The sequence below is a fragment of the Temnothorax nylanderi genome, unplaced genomic scaffold (genome assembly GCF_030848795.1).
Source record: "Temnothorax nylanderi isolate EJ_2023f unplaced genomic scaffold, tnyl_v1.0 TNYL_tig0239_pilon, whole genome shotgun sequence".
NCBI lineage: Eukaryota > Metazoa > Arthropoda > Insecta > Hymenoptera > Formicidae > Temnothorax > Temnothorax nylanderi.
Window position 1 is genome coordinate 144,452 of NW_027249301.1, and position 17,299 is coordinate 161,750.

Sequence of the window (17,299 nt, forward strand, 5' to 3'; positions counted from 1 at the left end):
TGCAACATATGTTTATAATAAATAAATAATGATGTATAATTCTAATTACAGTTAATATGAAATAGAAAAAATGGCAATTCAATGAAAACATATATGTATGTGTAAATTCTTAGAAAAAAAAGTTATTATAAATTTATCTAATGCAAAATATGTTTTCTTAATAATAAATATTTAATATTATAATGTTAATATTTTTGTATATATTTATATTTTAATCCAATTAATACATAAAAGATTTTAGGAAGACTCAACATGCCATGTGCACTAAAAGAGTAAAAAATGTTTTAGAATAAGATTTCGAAAACAAAATCTTGGTGTTTTCTGTATCACGAATATATATGGTGATATAGGAAAAAAACCAGTTACATAAATGAATTTGAAGTATCCGATTATAATATATACTTGTTAAAATTAGAAATTGAAGAAACTGTTGAAGAAGAGAAAACTGTTCAACAAAATATTGTTAAGAAGATGGCACAAAATGGAAAGAAGAGATTTCTCCTTAAAATGTCCTTACTAGATCAATAATTATAATATCGTATTTACTTGGTTGTTCAAAAAATTAAAAAATGCTAAATCCGTTAGATTGTCTTTTTTTTATGACGGATACTATTTTAAGTGTCGTTTATTGTACGAATATTTATATAAAATCTATACCTACACATAAAAACTTTGCCAGACAAAAAAATCCTAAAGAAACAAACTTAGAAGAAATTAAAGCTTGCTAGCTGAAGTCAATAAATCTCAAAATCTTGAATTAGAAGATTTATGAGATCAAAATAAATTAGGCATATTCAGTGTTACCATGTCAGTAACGCGATTTTGATTTCTTCTTCGTTGTATCTGATTCGATAATATTGAGGGCAGAACAGCGTATAATAAGTGCTATACGAATAGTAGATCGCAGTACATTATTAATTTCAATGTGCGGACCAATTAATGCATTTTAATAAGACAATTTAATTAAATATTCTGATGAGAGAGAGGACAGTAATTCCGTATCATCAGATCTTTTTGGAACAAAAGATCTGATTTTCGTTTCTAAAAAAAGGCATGTTAAGTCGATACTCGCATATCTCGAAGTTTATTGTTGCCGCTTTTCCGCGATGCCAATTGGTTCTCTCGCTGCGCTTACTTCATTTGCAGCTGTCATCGTATATTTTGACAGTTGTGTGTATCAAGAAGTTAATAGTGTAATTATAGTAATAGCATAATGTTAAAGCTAAATAGCGCGCGCGAAGCGCGCGTCTGTGGTGTCTAGTGTTTAAAAAAATACATGAAAGACATAAAAAAAAGTATTCAGCGAAGGACAATTGACGTAGGGTTACGTCAATTGTCACTATTTCATGTTCAAGTATTCAGCGAAGGACAGTTAACGTAGCCCTACATCAACTGTCCTTCGCTGAATACTTTAACATGAACTAGTGACAGTAGACGTAGTTCTAACTTCTACGTTGTTCGTTGTGGCACAGTTGTTATTGTGCCCGTTTGATTATTATTATATTGGTAATTTTTTTATAATTCTATTATGTTCTTTAATCTTTTCTACCCCTATTTTATATATAATTCTTTAAGGATGTTCTATAGGTACCGTCCCAACCAAAAGTATGCAGGAAATATTAAAAACTCTGATATTAATTCTCCGGGGATCCAAAGACAAAAAAATGTATATAAATAGTTACGGAACATCTAATAGAATGTAAAAGACGTAGATTTAGTGACTGTAAATAACTGTTACTACTATTTTTTTCAAAAAAAAATTTTTTTTTTAAATTGTTGTAAATTGTTTCAAATTTTGTTGCTATATTTTTGTTTGTTGATGATCTGCTTGTGTGTAAAATATTATATTGGTTACATTTTTTAATGTTTACACTTTTCTCTGTAAAACCCTTTGTAAGACGGATATTCAAGATTGATAACTTTTTATCTAAATTGTGAATCGATTTGAAATTTAGCCCCGAACTTTGAAAGAGAATACACAATATGATATTAAATTTTCGTCAACTTCGTTACATTTTAACTAACTCTTTAAAACACCCTTAAAATTTGGTTGATTAGTTCTTGAGTTACATAAAAGCGATAAAAATGTGCAAATTTCTAATTTGCTACACTTTTTTTATTATATTGGCAATTTTTTTTTAATTCTATTATATTCTTCAGTCTTTTCTATTCCTATTTCATATATAAATTCTTTAAAATTTGGTTAATTAGTTCTTGAGTTACATATGTTAGAATTTGCTAGGAATACGTACATACATAGAAGTCTAATAAAGCTGAGTCTAATCAACCAAATCTTAAAGCATTGTATATGAAATAGGGGTAGAAAAGATTGAAGAATATAATGAAATTAGAGAAAAGTTGCCAGTAATTAATATTAAATTGCCAAAATTGAAAAATGTTGAAACCTGAGCATAATTATTTGCTTATATAATATTGTTTGGCTTCCTTATTTAGGAAGCTTTTTGAAACTTTTGAAACTTTCAAGAGGAAATGGGACTATATAAGCTATCTCATGACGTATTAATCATTATTTTACGATTATTAATTTCGAAGATATAAACGTTCAAAGTGTGACATGTTTTCGTTGCATCTGTGTTCCCAATGTTATCTCCTACTTACTGTCGACAAAGACGTATTTCTACGTCAATAAATTGTCCATACAATTTATTCATAGATTGTGTAATTTTGTGATAATTGAGATAATCCAATCATTCCAATACGGAATGATTTCCTCTCTCAGGTATTAATTGGTCCGCACGTTGAAATCAATAACGCACTGCGTATGTATTCCTGTATATTTAATTGAAATTTGTATATATATAAATGCCAATTATCTCTATTTTACAATACAATTTTTCATTCTGAGCTCTCTTAATTATTCTTTATTTCATCAACATTTACGTAAAAATTATATGAAGAAAACTGCGGTAAAAACGGTAATTATATCTGACAAATATATTATAAGTATCAGTAGGGGAGACCGGGGCTAAACCGCCAACGGGGTTGAACCGCCAAATCAAATATCTCGGAACCTGTATATTGTGCGAACTCGCTATTAACATTGTAAACGCTGCTTATAGTACCCATGTGACCAACGGAGTTTCGGCAGGTTACCTGCCGTGTTATGATTTTTACGAGGGCAAACGTGTTTTCGGAAGGTGAAAGTGAAATTTTCTGCGCGTGGAAATTTTGTAATATCTGCAATAATGTTTGCTCTCCAAATCTCGAGGTACGTGATTATAAAGAGTAATGCATGCTGAACACGAATCCAGTGTAGTTTTTTCATTATCGTTGATGTCTAATATTTCGTGGGCGATCAAACCTGAAACTTATGTTTGGGGCTTATCCGCCAGTAAGCACCCGGGGCTGGTCCGCCAGTCTCTCCACTGTGGTGCGCCGGGCTCACGACTGCAGCTCACGGCGATTTCAGGTTAGGTTTCCCTCGAGCGTGATTCTGTCTTCCCTTGCACGTGCGTCAGTTTGTGTAGGAGGGAAATGGTACGCACGTATCATCGCAAAACGGGTGTTTTGGCCGACTGAAGATGGCGGACCGTTGTTTTCGAGATCGCTCACGCTCACGGCACGTCGGCGAGGTACGGCGAGGCACGGCACGGCTCTGAGATCCCGCGATTTCCGCGCAAGAGTTGACATACCGCGCGCGCTGTAGATCGTCCCGACTCCCGGCCGCGGTAAATCGTCGTTGTTGGTCGTTGTGTCAGTGACAGTCGCGCGTGCGACCGCATCGTCCAGCGTTCGCCGCATCGTCTCGGCGTCATTGTCGCCGCCGTTGTAGTGGTGGTGGGGTCGGTGGTGGTCATCGTCGTCGTCGTCGTCGTCGTCGTCGTCGTCGTCGTCGTGGTGGTCATCGTCGTCGTCGTCGTCGTGGTGGTCGTGGCCGTTGTCGTCGTGGTGGTCGTGGCCGTCGTCGTCGTGGTGGTCGTGGCCGTTGTCGTCGTCGTCGTCGGCGCGTCGAGGAATCGGCGCGAGGACGCCGTCGAGTCGGTAAAATGGTCGCGCTCCACCGCGAGCTTTTCTAACCCCCCTGTCGCTATTTATCGCTCCTCCACGAGAAACGCGGCTTGGTTAGGTTGCTCGAGGGTCCGCGCTGATCCTATGGCACCGGAACGCCGTCACGCGTATTCCCCGTGGTTGCCCGCGTTGACAATGTGACGTGCCGTTGGGGAGTTTACGATTTGGTTAACCTCTGTATTCACGTGCCTAAATTGTTTTATGGAATAGGTAAAACAATTATTTTTTAATAATGTTTTGCATAAAAATTTTAAATAAATTTTTATATTTTTCTCTTAAAAAACAATTATTAAAATGTATCCTATCATTTTTCAGGATTAGATGTACGTATATGTATTGAAAATGCAGTGTGGCGGATTAGCCCCGGGGGGGGTGGCGGTTCAACCCCGGCATTTTTGAGATTTCAATTTTTCCACCGTTGTCGTTTTTGCTCTATACCGGTTAAACAAAGCAACATAGATAAAAATTTCCTATATAAATTTTGTAGCTAAAGGTTCACTCTTTACAGTGGTATACCATATTTAACTAAAATTATTTATTTTCTTGTTAAAAATCAGCACCGAAAAAAAACTGGCGGTTTAGCCCCGGTCTCCCCTACATTTCCATAACTGCAGTATAGGCATCAAATAAGTAGGTATTTGATTAACAAATCATAGTTTTATTTATTAATTTTATAAAGGTGCATAAAACGTTAGTTATTTCAATGCAAAGAAGATGCAAATACTTATCGGAAAGATGCCAACACTGTGAAATAGGACATTGACGTCTGCACTATCTAAAAAAATAAGAGATATTATAAAACTTACAATACTTAATTAAATATAGCATTATACATATACATATAAATAAGATATTAATTAATTAATTAATTGGATAAATTTTTGTTTTATTATTTGTACCGTACAAAAGTTCTCCAGCGACATTACGAATAGTTTTCCAGCCATTATCTTGCACGGTATACGGCTTCTTATCAAGATCAGTACAATGTCCTTCTGTATCTGGACAGGCATATTATACCAGAAGCATGAATACCTGCAAATCTGGCGCTTTTAATATCCGATGCGTCCGCAACAATTGCGCTCCGATCACTCACGTTGATCCGTGAACGTTCGAGCTTTGGTCCAGTAGATATTGCGCCATTAAGCTAAGAAAAAACAAGTGAGTCAGTTGGCCACATATGAACATAACGCACATCGCCATCCCATCCCATTGGAATAGCCTGCTCACTAACTAAAAAAGAAAAGAAAGAGAAGTGAGGTGTCCAATCGCTGTAATTTCCATTTTCATTCAGACTTACTTGAACTGCAGAGATACTTATGATGATTAGGTTTAAGCCTAATATGACGAGGAAACACCACGTATAAATGCAGTGCAATAGTTGCACACAACTAATTAACAAAGAGATTGTTTAAGATATATTTAAGAAATCTAAAGCAACGTATCAAAAATATATTTTATACAATATTATATTATTTTAATTCCATCGAGATTATGATTGTACGTATACAGTGTTTCTTAGTAAGTGTGTATTTTACTTCAGCTCGAATCTTTAATCAATTTTTTTCTCTCTACGGAAAGGAGATACGTTTAGCAAGGAACGTCCTGTATATGAATATACATATATTTTACCAACTGTATTGCTCTTTGATGATTAATGACGCATTCTCTCACGACAGCAGCTTGCTGTTTTAATCTTAGTTGTCGATCTTTATATTTTACGTAGCATTCAACATTATAATTATGATTCTCGAGAGATTGCATCGTGTGCTTTTTTATCGAATCGGCAACGTGCTCCAATTTGTGTCTGCAGGTCAAACGATTATTTCATCTTTCATGCGTGAATATTCTACAGGATGTCTGGTAATTACCGTTAGATGAGCTTATTATTTCCTTAAATAACGTTTGTTTTCTTTACAATTGCTTAAAATCTCGATCAAATTTTTAATCTTGTGAGAGAAGCTTATTTTTTTTATTGAAACCAAATTTTGATTTTTTTTAATTATTTTAATTTTTTTTAATTATTTTAAGAAGACAATTTAACATCTTTATCGAGCTATAGCTCTCTCAGATCATTGCGAATTGTCGGTTGCGTAAGTAAAATGCAGAATCTATAGCCGTTTTCACTTACAATTAGTTGCAAACGAACAGAGTTACTTATATCTCTGACGCTTACCTTACTATCGCAAACAGGCAGCAACTGTGAACGGTAAGCGTAACGTACATCAGATCGGCGCCAATGATATTTAATATAGTCGCTGTTGACGTCGTACTACTGTGCAGCCACAACCATAGCCAGTGAGTCTGAACGTCAATCCCGTAATCGAGGTCGTAAGCCAAGCTTCTCGCGCGCGTGCCATTGTGGGGTAAGATGACGTCCAGTATCGGCGAGATCACCGGTGTCATGATAAAGCACATAAGCCCGTTACACAACATAGCTGAAAGGACAGGTATAACAATATACATACACGCTCGCTACGCTCGGTGCGACGCGACAATCCTTCATACTTGAGTAAACGATGCACAACGTTCTCCCCTTCGACGTGTAATTCACTAAAATCTCATACTCCTTCGCCGTCGGATTTATTTTCCAGTCCATTTCGATCTGGCGCAGTAACTCTTTCACCTGAAAACAGCATTTCGTGAAGAGACGCGCGGCTTTAATCGGAAATAATGTATTTGCGTGAATTTCATTCAAAACGCTCCACGCCACGATCGAACAACTTTAAAGATAACGTGATAACGTCGTAATTAGTAACCTGCGATTCACATCGTACGCTGGTCACTACTTTAGTCATGCTCACTAAAATAGTCACGATAGGAGGTATACACATGCACACGGCGTCTATGTCCTTCCCCCACACGTCGTACAATCTCTTCACCTATACATCAAAAATACGAACGATAAATTCGAGTATTTTTTTATTCCAGAAATTGACACTGTCTACTACCGTGAAATTAACTTGCGCGGAATTTCGGGGACCTTTCTCAGTATGCATTAAAATACTTTTCAATACGAAATACTTCCTTTACCTGAGGCGGAAAAAATGTGAACATTACGAACATGCTGACTGATTGGATGATCTTTTTTCTAAGTTGCGACTGATATGGCCATATACCGACCATCGACGCAAACAGTTTAGTTATATTATAATAGCGCGTGTCGAACAACGCATTCATGTTAATCCGCCAACGTACTGGAAATTTGTGGGGGAAGAATTGTACGAAGGGGGACGATGCTTCGACGAGAGGGAGGAACGGAGCTTAGTTGCACAGACGAATCATCAGTAGACAATACGTATTTGTCCCCGTCGTGTCACGTTGACAAGCTGTACTTAACGAAATTACATGATCCGAAATATGAATTTTTCATGCTCTAACAAGGTAGCAAGGTAAAAAAAAGAGAAAGGAGAAGCAGATAAAAAATATATAGCCAGAATAGACATGTCTAATATGTAGCCAGAAGAATAAAATTAATTCAGAGAAATTTAAGGAAGAAATGTTAATTCTGGGGAGGCCGCGCGCAGTTCAGTTTTCGATACAAGAGAGCAGATTACGCAATATGCGGCGGATAAAGTGTATTAAAAGTCTATTAGTCACTTCTCTTATCATTTATATCAATTTCTTTCATATTTTAAAAGATCAAAATCTAGATGTTACGCGCATTAGAATTTCTTGCAGGTTTTTTAACGATTATATGTCTCACGTAAAAATGTATCGAATGGCTCGGTCTTCATGATTCAATGATTCAATGATTCAATGTCCCAGTTTTTTTTATGGATTAAATAAAATATATTTTTCAAACTGCACTACGCTGCACATACATATATAGAATTTTCAATATTTGGGAATTTATTTATTTTTAGGATGGAACTACAAAAGATATTTAATTATAGAGAACTCGTTATTTCAGAGAAGAGAACGTCATGAAGTAAGACATAGCGGTCTGCACCACCTTAAACAAAAACATCATTCTTTCAGTGCAATACAGCTTGCACAAGCAAACGCATTTTACATATACGCGTCATTTATAAAGGCAAATCATATAGTTTGTAATGCACAATGGTGCTTACCGCACTATAATTGGCCATCGACATTACGTATATTTTACCAGCAGTCAACGTGCACGGCACGATACTTCGGTAAAGTAATATCTGCAACAATTTCTTGGTTTTTAACGAGAACGCGTACCAGTGTGACCTACAACTGAAACATTTCCTTTTTAACCGAGAATCAATTTAATTAATTAATTACTAATATATATATATTTTAATAATAGAGTTATCTCAATATTAATACATAATATTTTGAGAATTAACTCAAAATGCGGGAATTACTGTATATCGCGGGAAATCATGCGCGATCTAACAGACATTGCGACATCTATAATGACTATGATAAGTGTTTAATGTAATATACATATATGTAATATATACGTAATACATTGCCTATTAAATACATTGGGCAACAAAATTATCGCAACAAAAATTTACGTAAAAAATTTGCCCAACTTTAAATAAGCATAACTCCGCGAAAAATTGTCGTATCTGAAAGATTTTTTTTTTATTTTAAAGGGTGAAGTCTGTATTTTAAGGAACCATTGTTAGATTTTGAATTTAGCCTCCCGCTCTCCCGCCGTTCTTCCAAAAGTAAGGACGTGTTACGTCTCCAAAAAATTGCATACTTTGACACATTCTACGGAGTAGAATGAATTTTTTTCGTAACTATCATGGCAACCATCGTAAAATATGGACTTTTCCCTGCAAATTAAAAAAAAAATTAAGTCTGTACGATTTTTTTTCGCCAAGTTATGGCTTATCAAAGTTACCTATGCATTTTTGTGCATTCAATCACCGCCAACATTAGTATTACCCGATGAACACTACGGGGACGTTATTGGTCGGATTTTGCCTATCGTGTGTGTGTGTGTGTGTGTGTGTGTGTTTGCAGAGATTTGGGCACACTGATTTTCATTCAAACGAGGAATTGTTACGATTTTGTCGTTTGTTTTCGAATTAACGATACAATACAGTGATTGCAATACTGTGAAGTTATACTTACAGAAGTAATGTACTGTGAAGTTACTTACTTCAGTATTACAAAACTTCACAGTATTGCAGTCACTGTATTGTCACAGTATAAGTAAGAACAGTAGGTTCACTCCCCTAAAAAGTTGGTAAATGAATATGGCGACTCGCACAATCAATAACATGGCGGCTGTCATCTGACAGTTCATTTGGTTAGATACATCGGCGCGTCAGTTGTATTGTATTTGTATTTATTTAAAAAAAATTTTAAAATAAAATCATAATGAGTAATAAAAGTGGTTATCGATGTGTATTTAAAGATTGTGGGATCAAAGGAAACTTTATTCCGATTTCCGAAAGATTCAGAAAGGTACGTATAATATTCATTATGACAAATACATGAATATACATAAATACGTTAAATACACATAAATACATAAATACATTAACACATTAATACATAAATAAATATGCTATTTGTATATTATGTAATAAGATACATAATCAATAAATACATTTAAAAAAAATTAATACATAAATATATTAATACATTATTAATATATTAAGACTTGAATGCATTAAATATATTTATGTATTAATTTTTTCAAATGTATTTATTTATTATGTATCTTATTACATAATATACGAATAGCATATTTATTTATGTATTAAAGTGTTAATGTATTTATGTATTTATGTGTATTTAATGTATTTATGTATTCATGTATTTGTTATAATGAATACGTACCTTTCTGAATCTTTCGGAAATCAGAATAGTTTCCTTTGATCCCACAATCTTTAAATACATATCGATAACCACTTTTATTACTCATTATGATTTTATTTAAAAAAAATTTTTAAATAAATACAAATACAATACGCGCCGATACATATATAAATACAATAATAAAAATATGCTATTTGAATATTATGTAATAAGATAATAAATAAATAAATACATAAAAAAATTAATACATAAATAAAATGAATAAAATATACATGAATAAATGTGTCGTGACATTTTTGTTTCGAATATTTAATTAATATGTAAATTCTTATATTTTTTTCATTTCTTATATAATTATCACAAGCGGTTTCTATTATTCAAATAAAAAGCGCATGTATTTTTTACTTATGTGCATGTGTTGTGACATTTTTGCTTCAAATATTTAATTAATATATATTTCTTATATTTTTTTTCATCTTATACAATTATCAAGCGGTTTCTAGTAAGCGGTTGAAATAAAACACGCTCGCACAACCAACATTATGGCGGACGTTTGCCACGAAGAACAAAGGCTTCGACACGGAGTGAACCTACTGTTCTTACTTATACTGTGGTATTGTATTGCTCATTCGGAACCAAAAGACAAAATCGTAACAATGCCTCGTTTGAATAAAAATTAGTTTGCGCAAATCTCTGCTAACACACACACACATACACGATAGGCAAAATCCGACCAATAACCTCCCCGAAGTGTTCATCGGGTAATACTAATGTTGGCGGTGATTAAATGCACAAAAATGCATAGGTAACTTTGATAAGCCATAACTCGGCGAAAAAAAATCGTACGGACTTAATTTTTTTTTTAATTTGCAGGGAAAAGTCCATATTTTACGATGGTTGCCATGATAGTTACGAAAAAAATTCATTCTACTCCGTAGAATGTGTCAAAGTATGCAATTTTTTGGAGACGTAACACGTCCTTACTTTTGGAAGAACGGCGGGAGGGCGGGAGGCTAAATTCAAAATCTAACAATGGTTCCTTAAAATACAGACTTCACCCTTTAAAATGAAAAAAAAATCTTTCAGATATGACAATTTTTCGCGGAGTTATGCTTATTTGAAGTTGGGCAAATTTTTTACGTAAATTTTTGTTGCGATAATTTTGTTGCCCAGTGTAATATAGTAATTATTACATCAAAATATCCAGCACAGTTTCCCGGCAATATTTTTCTAATATTTTATCTATCAAATGTTATATAATATTTTTACGCGCTATTAAACACATTTAAGCTGTGGTCTATCAATCTCTGCCCTGGCAAGGTCATGCACAGAAGATGGAAAAACGCCGCTATGCATAAGCTAGCGTATCTAATGAAATCTTCGGTACTGTCGAGATTACTAATTACCTAGATAAATAGAATTACCTAAAATAAATGCTATCAACGCCAATCTGCCAATCTGTAAATTTTGCCTTAATATACAGGGTGTCCCAAAATAACCGGACATCGTTTCACTAATAGATTCTGTGGAACATTCTAAGACGAAGATTCTTATGCAAAAATGTCGAGGCTATAATAATTTTTAAATGAGAAGCATTTACAGTTGAGCAATCCGTTGCGAAAATTTTGCGTGCTCAGGCATGGCATAGCAAGTGAAGGTGCTCTTATACATTGACTGAGATATTGACATAATTCTGCATACGACACAAGAAAATACTTTGAAGCTTTGAACGGTGTGTCTAGTCATTTTAGGGCATCCTGTATACTTGTGATACTTACTTGAATTCCTATAAGGCTTATACCAACCACGTTACACAACAATTGAATACCCGTCGACACCGTGAAGGAAGATTCTAACAAACGAACATACCTGGCGACGTAAAAAATAATTCGTAAGTTTAGTAATAATTGATGTAACATGACAATAGATATTATAAACAGCGAATCGATCTCTTAACTAGGCAATTTCCGAATAAGTTAATATCCCAGTTTTTAATCAGCGCAACAACGGAACATGCAGGAAGTACAAACTGTATTGCAAGCTGATGTTTTCGCAAACACGTGACAAATTCGTGAAAAATCGCCTTTTCTTTGAAGCAAATATCTTCAACTTCTACGTCTCGGCGCGTTCTCTCTTTAGCAAAGTGGCTCGTCTCATCGATGTGTCCTTTCGAAATATGCTCTAATCGATGCCTGGAGAAATATTAATGTCTAACAATAGATCTAGGATCCGAGAATCTACACTATACTGCAGTAAGTATTAAAAAGTTGCGTTTACCCAATGGCTGCAAATAAACTGCAACCATGTTGCACGTACGCTATGTATGTAGTGTCGACGCACACCATAATCGATATAATCGCTGTAATCGCCACATAAGAATGGAGTAAAATGGGATAGTAGTATTTCTCTCGGTCTACATGATACTCGACCTCGAGCAGGAACTTTCGTGGACGACTGTCATTGAGAGGCATTACAATGTCCATGATCTGCGGCGACACTGGTATTATCAAGTACAGTGACATCGACATGTAAATGTAAGCTGCGAACAACGACATTGCTGTTGCTTAACGTTTTCAATTAATATAGCCAGTGTAACAATAGTAGCATGTTGTTTATGAGATAAATTAATGAATCTATGATTCGTTATGTTTAACCCTCAAACACCGCACTTCGTGTGCCACCCGTTAATACCGCACACGGGTTAATGTAACCCAGTGTTTTCTTTTGTTTATATCTCGGGATCTAATACACCAATTTTAAAGCCTTTTTTTAATTGATACGCCAGTAAGGAAAAAAAATATATAGATTAGAATGTCATGAAACTTCTGGTACTCGAGATATATTTTAAAAAGAATTAAAGAAGAGAAACGTCTTGAAAATCCGAAACAATTTGGTTTTTTTAAACCAGTTTTTTTAAGATACGAGTGTTTAATTTACAGAAATGGATAGGTAATGAGTTGTACTTTAAGGGAAAAAAAAACATCATAACGATTTGTTCCAAAAAGTATAATTAATCGGCGAGGTAAAGCTGGATGATTTTTGTACTTTTACCAAACAAATGTTTTATGTGAATAATTATATTTTTCGTTGAAAATAATAAAATAAACTGCCTGTGGCGTTAACTATGAAGTATTGGGAGAACGATCATATAAAACAGGTTTGGACACTCCTATACGGAGAGAAGAGAGAGGAGAGAAGAGGGTGAAGAAGAGCGGAAAAGAAAAGCGGGAAGAAAAGAACAGGGGAAGAATGAGGAGGGGGGAAGAGATCGAATATTAGGAGAGGAGGGAGGAAAGCGAGAATTGGAGAGAAGGAAAGGGGGAAGAGTAAAGGGGAACAATAGGCGAATAGTGATAGATGATGTGGTGTAGTTTTGGGACGGGGAGAAGAAACAGAGGGTGGTACAGGGGGATAGAAGATAATTAGAGGTGTAAGAAAGAGACAGTTAGGGTATAAGGAGGGGGAATGAATAAAGCAAAGAAGGAGGTGGTAAGGAAGGAGGGCAGAATGGAGAGAAGGAGGAGAGGATGGCAGAGGAAAGAGTAGACGTAAAGAGGAGAAATATAAAAAATCTCTGCGTAGATTTGAGAGGATAAAGGGGAGAAAGGAGTCGGTGAAGAAGAGAAAGGAAACAGAGACAAGGAAAGGAAGACAAGAGGAAGGGAAGCTAAAGATGGAGCAGCGGAGAAGGTGTAAGAAAGAGTTCGACTAGGGGTAGTAGGAAGAGGAGGAAGACAGGAGAGAGGCCGGGGAGAGAGATATGTAGGAAGGAGGAGAGAAGAGGTTTTAGATTATTAGATTTATGCAGAGTGTTGCACCGATATACAGGTCACCATGACGGGTTGCCCATTCATGCAGGCGCGCATGGTCGTTCACATCTGTGTAGGCTTCGGCGCATTATGTGAGTGATTATAATGCGCCGAAGCCTACGCAGCTGTGAACGACTATGCGCGCCTACACGAATGGGCAACCCGTCATGCTGACCTGTATGTCGGTGCAACAACCAGTGTACATTTAAATAAATAAAATTATTAACTCTTACCTTTCTTTATTCATCAATTCTAGCTAGATACAATATTCGTCTCTTTATATTTGCTATGATTTGTCATACAGAACCTGTCATCAAGTGTATCTAACTAATAAATCTTTCTGGAATAATTTCATACATTACGAATGTCTTGTGATTTCAACGATTCTTTATACAGATGATTTAGTTTACACTTGAAAAGGGCCCAAACCAAGGGCTGAAACGTCGTGATTTTGTACTGAATTGTGGCCAGTTAAGTCGATACAATTGAAATACATTCGTTAATCATCACTATGGCAAGTTACGAAATTGTTTATTTCTAACTAATAAACACTATAGTGTCGAAGTGTCCAGACCTGTTTATATATGATCGTGATTAGGAGTAATTATATTATAATGATATGATATTAGAGCTAAAATGGAGAAAATTTGCATGTTTTTGTTTAAAAATCAGGTATAAAAATGTCAAATAATACGATAAAGTTATTGTAGAATATATTTTTTACTTTCTTATATAATTAGGATAGATATAAAATTCCCTAAAAATACATATAAAAAATAAATATTTATTTTATAACAAATATTTGTTTATTATGACTCGAACATATTATTATATTATAGCAATAAAATTAAATAAGTATTTATTTATTCTTACTTAAGAAAATCTGCTTCAAAAAGCCGTTGAGACAAACCGACACCGCGCCACGCTTTTGATTTTCTATAAAATATAAACAAAAATTATTAAAATATTTTGCATTTTACTTTTTACAAATAACTTTCAAAATAAAAGCTCACATATCTTTCTAAAAACAACACTCGCACTTGAACTTGCACCTCTAAACAGTATTTGCTTTCGGAGAATCGCGACCTTCTTAACGCTACTACCGCACTGGGTTAGCGTAACCCAGTGCGGTGTTTAAGGGTTAATTATAGTCAAGCGACGGAAATCGAGGTTTCTTACTTGCGTAAAATATTACCACTTTTCTACCGAACGTAACGTAATCTTGCATGATCTCGACGTCCATGGAATTGGTAAACACGTGCCAATGATATTCAATTAGGGAAAACATGTGCCGCATCTAAAGATTTTATAGTAAAAATCTAAAGATTAAGTCGCAGCGCGTAGAACAGTAATATGTGTGAACATATTTATATTTTGTAAGGAATTCAATCATACCTCCTTGATCTTAAAGATAAGGTTGAATAATTTCGTAAAACAGCCGACTACAATTATTATCGAAATCATGCACTCGACTGCGATATCAACGTCACCCCAAGTATCGAGCATACGTATTATCTGAGAGAGTGAAGCATCGCTATAAGAGATGTCAAAAAGGCCGTGATATTGGGATAATTGTGACGCCGCAATATTTTCCTATTGTGACGAATAGCTATCACTATTTAAGAGCCAAACATTAGCCAGAGAATCGGTAAATCGAAGATCTAAATTAGACACAATTGATTCTAGAAACGTCTTATATTTTTTTAAAATAAATGCTGATTGAATCTAAAAACGTACGCGCTCTCATTTAACTGCGAGATCGAATACTTACCTCCGCTATAATACAGCTGACGTCTATTAACACTATCATACTCGGTATTAATATCCTCATAGTTCTGCTTTGATAGGGCCAGACGCCAATTTGAGACATGAAGGTCTTATTAACGCGATAGTAACGCAGTACGATCGACTGCATGGTGAACTTGCCGCTACGCTAGGAGACCGGCTACCGTCTCCTAAACTCGTCGAAGATGCGTCGTACACATACACAGGATGTATATCCTGTACACATGTACAGGATATGGTAATCAAGTTTGACGCGTCCGATATTCATAATGATACATTGTCAGTTATTCGTTCAGACACCCGCTTGTTTAGAGTATAGCCGCTTCGAGCGACGGAGCCTCGCGGCGTTATCGATTTGAGCGTACGAATGATTAGCGCTTTTCGATGTGACAGTCCAATTCGAGACCTCGACAAGAGAGCTAAGTTATTCCGTATTATCTTCTTTTTTTAAACAAAATTGAAAAAATTATGAGAATTTAAAAAGTGGACTGTGCACACACAATTTATTTCTCCAAAGCAGCAGCTACCAAGACCGCGAAAGCAGCGAAAAAATAATTTTCTGATCCTGATATAAAACTGAGGGAGAAGTAGAATTTTGCTTTAAGGGCACGTAGTAGAACTCTGTACGCGCGTACGCGTATATTTATATATATCTTGTTATATATACACACCCCTGGTAAAAAAAATGTCTCAGAATATTTGTTATATATTATATTAATCAGAATTTCTATAAAAATTTTCAGATTTTCCCAAAAATGCTTAGAATTTTTTAGATTTTTTTATACAAATTGGAATGTTTTTCAAAAAAGCTCAGACAAAATAACAATAAAATATTTTAAATTTTTTCCACTAACATATCTACAAATTTAAATAAATATGAGAAAATCTGTATATCTGAGGAATTTTATATATTTTTTCAGAATTTTTCATAAGTCTCAATTCTTACAAAATTTCTGAGAAAATATTAGAAATTTTTCTTGTCCTAAAGTGTAAGAAATGATGCCTTCAAAAAATAAATATACATTGTATGTGCGTGTGTGTGTGTGTGTCCTAAGATATAAGAAATAATAACGTTACAAGAAAAATGAACATAATAATCATTATTATTTCTTTGCTAGGAAGATACACAGAATTTAAAACATTTACTTAATAAACATTTGAAATATGAAAGAAAAAACAAAAAGCATAGACATTTTTACTAAAAAAAATTTATAACATAAACTAACGTTAAATAAATTGTACACAAAATAAATTGGAAATTTTGTTTAAAAAGTCAATACATATTGAATTCGTAATATATTCTTCTTCTTGTGCAATGTCACATAAGAAAGGTGAATAATTATCATTCTTAGATTTAAATAGTCATCAAATTTTAATGCATAATTCTATATTCGTTTTATAGTAATTAGTTTAAGGTTTCTTATACATTAATACAATTTCTTAATTGTTATTGTTGGGAAGAGAAATATAATGCTGTGCAGAATAAATTGCTTAATGTTAAAAGCAGACCGAATAATTACTCATCAGTGACGCTTCTTTTTTCTATTCTTTGTTCATGCGGTGTTTGCAGTTCCACGAACGGAGATAATGTTAAACTCTGTTGTTCTAAAAATTTCAAAAAAAAAACCGTTGATTCTGAAATTCTTGGGACATTTCTGTACATTCACATACGGCAAGATTAAAAATAAAACATGCGAAAGACGTTTTAATTATGATCTCTCTAAATCTGAATCAGTGAATAGTACTGTGAATTAGTGAATAGTCACTGATATCAGTGACTATTCACTGATTCAGATTTAGAGAGATAGCATTTAAAATGTTATAGTAGTATACATAATTAAATTATTGAACAAAAATATTATTTTTATGTTATGATTTAAAAGTATAGAGATGATAAAATAATTATTTCACAACACCTCCACGGA

General features: G+C 34.4%; 1 protein-coding gene across 1 annotated transcript; it reads right to left on the minus strand.

The window, feature by feature from the left end:
* Positions 1–4,672: 4,672 nt before the first annotated feature.
* LOC139779748 (uncharacterized) lies at positions 4,673–16,119 on the minus strand. The gene is made up of 18 exons (XM_071718226.1): positions 15,361–16,119; positions 14,985–15,182; positions 14,769–14,886; positions 14,463–14,525; positions 12,058–12,319; positions 11,811–11,972; positions 11,559–11,649; positions 11,050–11,186; positions 8,105–8,232; positions 7,060–7,289; positions 6,786–6,908; positions 6,535–6,652; positions 6,203–6,464; positions 5,663–5,833; positions 5,327–5,417; positions 5,123–5,259; positions 4,929–5,061; positions 4,673–4,804 (listed from the first exon to the last, which is right to left on the minus strand). The coding sequence occupies exons 1-18, from the start codon at positions 15,502–15,504 to the stop codon at positions 4,754–4,756; spliced, it is 2,619 nt and encodes an 872-aa protein (XP_071574327.1). The 5' UTR covers positions 15,505–16,119; the 3' UTR covers positions 4,673–4,753.
* Between the last annotated feature and the right edge of the window lie 1,180 nt (positions 16,120–17,299).